The 8,976-nt window shown below is 38.4% G+C and overlaps 1 protein-coding gene across 1 annotated transcript in view; it reads right to left on the bottom strand.

Annotated features, from left to right (window-relative positions):
- Positions 1,741 to 8,976, bottom strand: part of UBL3 (ubiquitin like 3) — a 54,449-nt gene continuing 47,213 nt past the window's right edge. Inside the window, exons 2-3 of the mRNA XM_021378511.1 lie at positions 7,720 to 7,828; positions 1,741 to 3,868 (exon numbers count right to left, since the gene is read on the bottom strand). Of these exons, the coding sequence (XP_021234186.1) occupies positions 3,576 to 3,868; positions 7,720 to 7,828 (402 nt within the window). The 3' untranslated portion in view covers positions 1,741 to 3,575. The remainder of the gene's footprint in view (positions 3,869 to 7,719; positions 7,829 to 8,976) is intronic.

Genomic DNA, 8,976 nt, shown 5'->3' with positions numbered 1-8,976 from the left:
GACTTGAGTACAATTTTTCCTCTAGAATTCAATTTATTACTTCTATTTTCACATAGAGTGCACCAAATAATTTTAAGTGAATAAATGAATAACAAATGTCTCATGGATCCGGAAATAATCAAAGGGAAAATGCTTTTATTCATTTTAATCACTCTAGCGTAGATAGAGAATGATGCAGTAAAATAAACAAACATAATTTGCTTATTACATGCATTTGATACAAGTCTAGCTACAGCATGGACAATAAAAATGATTTAGTAGCCACGCATTTGAAGAAAAATCAAGATTATGCCACTGGTGTAACATACAGAGGGCTACACAGATAAAAACATCTCTGAAGCAACTGTACTGGAGGAATAGCTGTCTCTAGAAAAATCAGGTCTGAAAGTTGCTTAGTATACTTGAAGCCTGCAGCTAGAAGCTACTGACAGCCTGCAGTCTGACAGGATCAAGTATTTCAGGTACTTGTCTCTGTGATACAACTGAAAACTCTGCAAAGACCATATGAAGAGCCCGCTAAACTCCATGTACAATGTGATTCCAATCATTACATACATTCTTGGGCTCGAGAAAGGCCAAGATTTTACAAATTAATCACATTAGGGACATCTTACAAAACAGTAAGACACTTGAGGAGACTTGATTAGAGAGCCGTGGAGATTAATTATTTACAGTAATCAAGTAAAAGTATGCTAATTTTTTTTATTAATTTATTTCAGCTAATAGTTTGCATAGTTAACAGAAGTTCTTATTAACAATTTCCAACAACTGTTTGCTTTGGAGCACCATGAAAGAAAGAAAGCTCCCTAAACTAAGCCCAGTAATCCTTTCCTGCTCTCATCGTTGCTCTTTCATCCCTTTGTCTCACTTCAACTAAACCTTTATTTAGTTCCTTTCTCATCTATGTAGTTCTGCTTTTATTCCAGATTTTCCACTGTCAGATTTTCCTTCTCGCTCTCTCTTGTAGTACATGTACGGTATGGGGCAGGGTGACTACCCCTCTTCTATTAAGTAAGATATTGCCTATTGCCTTTATCTAACAAGACAAAGAGAATCATCAGTGATGCATTAATTCCCTAGTTATTTCAAATGCGTTATTTCAAATGCAAACTGCAGACTAAACATGTAAGGGAAGGATAACATTTCCCAGATGCTGAAAAAGCAACCCTGTCTCTCTGATTCCCCAGCTCCTGGCACAGTCAGCAAACAGGGTGTCTGAAGCACCATGGACGGCATGACGAGCTTTATGGATGCTTCTCTGTTTCTTTACCACTTGCAATGCCATAAGCTTGGCTATTTCACAGAATTGCAGGGGTTGGAAGGGACCTAAGAGATCATCAAGTCCAATCCCCCTGCTAAAGCAGATTCCCTACAATAGGTTGCACAGGTAGGCATCCAGCTGGGTCTTGAATATCTCCATAGAAGGAGACTCCACAACCTCTCTGGGCAGCCTGTTCCAGTGCTCTGTCGCCCTTACCGTTAGGAAGCTCTTCCGCACGTTAGTACAGAACTTCTGATGGTGACGTTCCAGGCCATTGCTCCTTGTCCTATCGCTACACGTCACAACATACAACCCACCACCCAGATCAGCAGTCACCTATTCATTACACTGTCATAGATGTTACGTTTGTTCACAAGATTTAGGTGAACGCATTTCTTGCGACAGACCATTCAGAAAAGGTGGTGAAATAAATGGTTCCTTTAAAACACACTTCTCCACTCAAAAGAGTCTCTTCTATCAATTTGTCCTTTTTTTTTTTTTTTTTTTTTTTAAGGATTCTGCATTTAAAGGAGTCTCAAATTTTACGCATCAGTGAGGCTACAGCAAGAACATTACAATGTCATTTTAAATGTGATCAAAATGGACTCCTGTTTAAAAAGCCACACCAAACTGTTTCCTTGGAAACTCTTGTTTCAGCAGTTGATAAAGCGTCTTTCAGTACACAGTAAGTTCAAATTCCAGTCAATATTTCCTAATCACCTAAAACAAATAAAACACTGAGTGCTATAGCAGTTATATAGAGCTGCAGATAGAAAAGCATAATGGCACTGTATTACAACGGCATAAGAAACTAAATATAGTATTTAACAAGAAAGCTTTTCCCCCCCTACTTTTAAAATGCAGCAGTTCATTCCAGGTTATTAGTAGCAACTTTGTAGTAATGAAATAACAGTCTTTTCAGGCTGCTACAAGAACTGTTGTCGCCCTTTCAGCTGTTTACCTTACTCCAGATAAATTCATTCCTACTAAAGTAAGCCACTGTTTCAGAACTCTTTATTATTATTATTATTAAAACAAGGCAGCAACAAAGATCTTTGAAAAACACTGCTATACATGTCAGGTATGTCAGGTCCTTAGGGTAAAATCATGATGATTAAATCGCAACGCATGAGCGATTGACAATGAACTGAAATGCCCAGACCCAAAGCGTTGAAAACACAGGGACTTGAGACAAGGTAAGAGTCAACAGGACACAGCTATTATTTTTCAGCTTAACTCGTTCAACAAATATTGAAGATTGCTCCAGGTTTAGACCGATATCGGTGGACAGAACAAGCACTAGTAGTTAAAAACAACACCCAGAGGTGAATGGTGAAGAAAACCTCATTTAGCTATATTTGCCTGGCAAGATCCATGTCTGTAATTGCAGACATGATCCAAGAGTTAACATTTGTCTTTCAGCCTTCCAACCACTACTAGCTGCACTCATTGGCACCAGGTAAACATACAAATTAAAGAGTGAATAAAAATCTCAGAGTTCTCTCAGCTGAATTGACAACGGTCTTTTCAGTTTATATCACAGCATTAAAAATTGATTTATATGGAGAGTAAACCTATTCTAAAAGTACATCATCAGCCAACGTTAGTAATGGTAGACAATGAATCAATGGCTTTATCATCCAGTCACTCCATAATGGAAATACCATCGTCAGCAGCCCAGACATATTCCTTCCAGGTTCAGATGATCTTCAGAAACATTTCATTACAGATTTTGTATTACATTATCTTCTCTGTACAGCAATCAAGCAAACGCGTGAACACTCAGAGAAGGTAAGATTATTTTTGAAATGGCTTAAAGAGAACTTATTAATTGCAGAAGCTGCTATTAACGCTGGCAACTTTGAGATAAAAGGAAAGATCACCGCCAAAAATTCGTGTCACATCTCCATCCAAGATAGCCATCTAAAAAAATACCTCATTGCAGAAAAACTTGCCACAAGGGGGCATAATTGAATTGCATTTTCCGAGTAGATGAAGTGAAGCCATTTACTTTTATTTTCACCTAACTATGCAATTGTATCCCTGGGAGAGCACTGGACAGCAAGAATGCTTCCCCTCATTCTCATTCATAGGGTGTCTGTCTTCATTGCACTCAGGTTTAAAGCAATGTTTACCCAATTATCATAATCTTTATCCAACATTTTAAAATGCTCAAACGTTTATGTAGTAACTTGCCCTCAAGTTCGTATAAGAAAAGTGGAAAAACATAGTCTATTTGGCAAGGCAACAAATAAAAGCAGCATTACTGTTTATTTCTGCAGGAGTCTAAACTGACCAGTTGGTACATCCCAAACTAACAACCAGTCATAACAGAACAGAAAAACACAAGATAAGATACAATACGCCATTCCATGCCAAAGGAAAATAGTATACAGCAAATCACATCGTGATTCTGAGCAGGGAAGTAATACTTACTACACTGTAAAAAAAATTTAAAAAAAAGTAATAAAAATGCTCTTCGCCTGGTTCTAACATGGATAATGAAAATTACTTTCATACCTCCTAGTGTCACATTGCCATGAAGAAACCTCCCTTGATAAATAAGCCGCAGGATATTTGGACTGCTGACTTGTTCTTCTTCCCAATCTGAAAAGTAAGAGAATTTTCAGTTATGTTCCAGTAAAACCTTGTTATTTCGCTCACCTTTTCCCAGGAAGAAAACAAGTAACAGGACTCTCCTGCATGAAACACAGAAGAGAGCATAGACTGAAGATAGATAATTCAACTGAAATTCATTCTTAAATTCATTTGACACTAGGCACCAAACATCTAGTTGTATGCCTGCAAGTATAAGTACTACTACCTTATCTCACCGATCACACGAGATATTTAAGATTACATACACAAGTCCTGAACAAATACTTTTAAGGGCAAGCTGGCTCCTGTTTACATTGAGGCTTAATACTCATTTTGCCAAAACTGAGTTTCTTTCTTCCTCCCACAGCTCAGGGGCTTCTCAAACCATACTCGGCCTCCCCACTTTGCTGTCTAACTGGAGCCTTTCTCCAGCACTGAGAAGCAGCCACATACAGTACCACATGTGACTGGTCATTTGAAACAGGGCTCCGAGATCACAGAGCTGAGCGCGGTGTGGGCTGCACAGCGGCGCTCGATGCCGACCAGCTTGAGCCAGTTCCATGTCCAGAGGCGGCAGGGAACTGAACAGCCCAAACAGTCGCTGCGGGGAGGCCGAACAGAGGGCTCTCACAGAGGAGACATTTACTGGTGTGTTTTAAGGAACGTCTCCAAGAACAATCTGGGTACGTTTTCATGGAGCAAATAGCGATTCGGGAAAAACAAGCATACCTTTTCCTATAATGCATTTCCCATAACTCCTAAGCTGTAATAAATCATTTATAAGCTGAGATGATCATTTCCTACTCTTTCACTGTTCCCTGTAAAAATGTGAACAAATACATCTGCACTTTGCTTTTGGAATAAATATAAAAACCTTTAAATGTTGCATTTAAATGGGCTCTCTGGGAGCAGTGTCTTCTGTTTCTCAGCTGACCAGATATCTGGTAACAGCTGCTCACAAATGTGCTCCTTTGCAGCTTTTGTAGTGTTTGTATACCAGAATGAATATTCAGCAGGGGATCGTGACCGAAGACAGAGGCCAACCTGTTAACTGGGAACATACAATTAGCACACAGACAGTGGCAAGGCACCACAAAAGGAGAACTGAAAAGGGGAAAGGAGGAAAGCAGTGCGCAGCCGGGGAGCGGCTGTGGGGTGGGAGCATGGGGGTGGTCAGGAGGGTACCCGGGGCAGCAGCTGTAGGGTCACCGGGTGCCCACCTGGGCTACACGCCTTGATAAAACCTGGCAGCCGGAGCCATTTCAAGTATTTCCATTTGTCGTCTGATTCAACTGTCTGGCAACGAAAGCATGTGCCATTTCTGCAGTGTTGTGAGGGGGACAAAGCTAAGGATCAGAATTATATTGCTAGGAGATACTACTCTTTGGAAGGTACCAGGTTTACTTAATCACATTTACTCTGAACTCCACACAGACTCTGGCTGTAAAGATCAGCCAACTTACAGTACCACAGCAATATAGAACAGCAACCAGAAGACAACAGGCTGTATTTTGGCAGAGGTATTTCCTCATTGTCAACCTGCCAATTTACCCATCTTTTTAATTCTTGCTTCTTGGCTTGCAATCTGAAACACTTCTGATACTCTTTCAGTTTTCAAATTCCACTGATGACTAAGCGAGTCAAGGAGAAAATGTTTACCTATGACTTTTTTTAAAATTTATTTCTTATTATTAAAGCTTAACAGATAATTCCTGTACAAAACATCTTTTAAAATTATTTAGAAGAAAAGGGATGCAAGGAACAGGAAACCTACCTACGTTGTATGCATGGATATTAACTTAGCATTCTCTACTATGAGCCAGGAAATCCTCAATCAACAATTGCATTACCAAAGGAGGAAGAGAGGTTTGGCTTAAGTTCGCTAGCATGTGACTGAAGACACTTCATGGTTGTTGTTTTTTTTTCCTCCCCACAAGATCATGACAAGTCAATGACAGTAGAAACAGTGATTTCATCTCCTCTCCATTTCAAACAAGCTTTTGTCCTCGTTAGGATTTCTCAGTCCTATGGCACAGAAGAGTACTCTCACCTAAAAAATAGCTAATAGGCTAATAATGTATATGAAAACCCATACACTTTCCCCAAGTAGATTTTCCTCAGTCTTTTAAATTGACACTATCCTTCTTCGTGCAGGCAATTAAATATTCATGAAGAAGATTCAGAGTACTCCCACGGGACATCAGGCAATCGAACTGATGCTTCCAAGTCCAGTTCTGTTTTTCATTTTCTTCAAGATGAGATTTTAAAGGCTGGGTTTCTTCTCAAATATAAACTCAGTCTGCAACCTTCAAGCTCTTCATGCGGTAATAAGAGCAGACCGTATTAGAAACATATTTGAATAACAAAACACTAACTTTCAAATATATGGCAATACTCGCACCTCTGATGCTGTTCTCTTCACTTACGTTATGTTTACCAAAATCAGTGGCTTTAAATGACTTTACGCCTTTACTAGTGTAAAGGAGAGCTGAAGCAAACCCATACCACACACTCAATGCAACAACCACTCAACATACCTGTTTTGCTATAGTGGCATGAAATCACCTCAGTTATTATGATTTCCTTCATTTTTCAGTATTGGTTCATATATTACTTCACAAGCCTAAAATAATGTTTGCCAAAGACATTCTAATCAAATGCCCTCAATACAAGATGAAAGCACAAAATAACCCTTTGCTTCTGAACACTACCACATTTTGCCATGCATATAAAACGGCATGATACAGGCTGTAGATTGCAAGACCCCCTGTTCAGAAAAACTTTTAAGGCTCACATTAAAATAAGTACAGTAGCTACAAATATGCGACATCAGTGAGATTTGTGCTTAGTGTAGAAGTGTTGTGCATCTAATATTCCAGAAGACTACAAGCCTCTTCCTTCATTATATATTTTACTAAATATATAGTGTTACATATATAATGCTACATCCCCCCCCAAAAAAATGAGCAAGCCACCCAAACTCCTGTTCTTCCTGACCTCAAAGATGGTGAGTTTAAGGTCTAAAATACAGATTATCAACACTTACTTTTTGGCATGGTTAATTATCTATTCCACTTGTGACAAAAACACAACAGAAACAGATATTGCAGTGTTGTAGTCTTGTGCTTATAGTAGTCTTTTTCATCATCCAAACAGTAACCCAGATTAAGTCCTGTACCAAAGGAAGCATTTTCTCTCATCATATGTAATGCTATGTCTGTGCTTCGGCTATTTTCCCATGAAATCACACTCAGGGAAAACAGTAGCACTTTCTCTTTATAGAACTATTCACATATGTGAATAACGCACCTTAGTTTTCAATTCCATTTTACAAGAGTAGTATTCCTACATAGCACCAAATATATTCATACAAACACTCTCAGTTTCCCCTCCACCTTTTAATTCCTCTTAAAATGTTCTTTTGTATTTCATTTTTCCCTGGGAAAATATTAATACAGATCCTTTCCAAGATAAGGCAGTAAGTGAGAAAAACTTGAGACTTGATACCACAAATGTGTTTCTGTGACACAACATGTTTTCCACTAGCTGTTCTCACATAAGCAGTTTCATATCTCCAGCATTTCAAGGTCTTCCACTTACCATATCCTCTACCAAAATTAACCAAGAAAAGCATCTAAAGATAAAGGGAAAGAAGTAACTTCAGTCTGGGAATGCAAGTTCTGGAAACAAAGTGGGAAGCAATCAAGACATCAAAACCTAAACAAACAAATAAGGGTAAGACGACAATTTTACTTTATGTAAATCTGAATGTTGAGAACACATTTATTAGCACTTCAGTCTGAAAACACAGGGAAGCTTCAAACTTGCCATTAAAATGCCAAAGGCACATAGCTACTCACCCATCGGCCAGTTGTCATACACGTGTTTTGCAATATCTGCAGCAGAGTCATTTGGTGAGAACAAGAACTCTTTTGTTTTTCCGCTTACCAAGATGAGGCGCAAATTTATCTGTAAATAAAATGCACTATTAGGAAAAGAACTGGAGAAAGCTTAATTATATATATTTTTAAACACATTACTAAAAAGTTGTCATTGGTTCTGGAAAAAAATTTCCTAAAGCAATCTGACAATACGCTCAGATGGTGTTAAAAATAGGGACAAGCTAGGAAGATAAAATTTTAGAAACTGACATTTTTGATGTTGGGCACCAGAAGATGGTGATAAGTACTGACCAAATTGAGGGCAACACTAGAAAACCCTTTTAGCAGAGTATGAAAGAAGTCTGCCAAGAAGCACTAGCAATGTATCATCTTGAATAAAAACATAAATCGGAAAAATTAACCTTTAGACATAACTCTGAAAAATATAAAAACGTGCATTTGAATAGTCTGTGTACTTAAGTAAAAGACTTCCAGTATGGTATTTATTAGCCCAGATATGTCACCCACTGCACCTCTTACAAAACACAGCGCAATCAGACAGCATCCTTTCTTGGTCCCAGCTGCCACAGAACTCTGTCTTCCAAAAGCAAAACTTTTTTCCACCACTGCCACATTGCTACAAGTAAAATCGTTGAGATCTATGTGCAATACAGTAACAACATATCATAGTTGTTTCAGTTTTTTTCAAAATCAGATTTCCTTTATCTAACCATCAGCACCTTCAGATATAATTTCTCTCTTCTATGCATATCGAATACTTCTTTTTTCCATATAGCATTAAAATAATCCATATAAAGAGCTTGTTATAACACTGTTTGCAATGCTAAAAAAATTAGACTTGGGTTCCACAAGCAACTACTAGCAAGGTCACAGAAAGTGTCTACGTAGCCAGCACTTGCAATGTCCAGGACAAGTAGGAATCTAACTACTTCATGTTTTGGCCTACAAGCCTGAATCCCATCAACTTCTAGTAAGACCTTGGCATCCTAACTGCTTGGATGCTTTTTCAGATAAAACTCTTATACTGCATCCCACGTTCACAGAACCTTTTTTCTTCGAATTATTACTTTGTTGGAAATCAGGAAATTCTTCTTCTAAGACAAATACAAAAGGCAAACTTATAGTGAAGACTAAACTCTCAAGACTTTTGCAGGTTCAAGTATCTCAGTGACTGCCCTGCCTCATCTACCCATTTTTCTGGCTACTTCAGAAGTC

This window comes from Numida meleagris, chromosome 1 (genome assembly GCF_002078875.1).
Source record: "Numida meleagris isolate 19003 breed g44 Domestic line chromosome 1, NumMel1.0, whole genome shotgun sequence".
NCBI classification, from domain to species: Eukaryota; Metazoa; Chordata; class Aves; order Galliformes; family Numididae; genus Numida; species Numida meleagris.
Note: the sequence above shows the minus strand (reverse complement) of the source record. Positions and strands in the feature narration are given on the sequence as shown.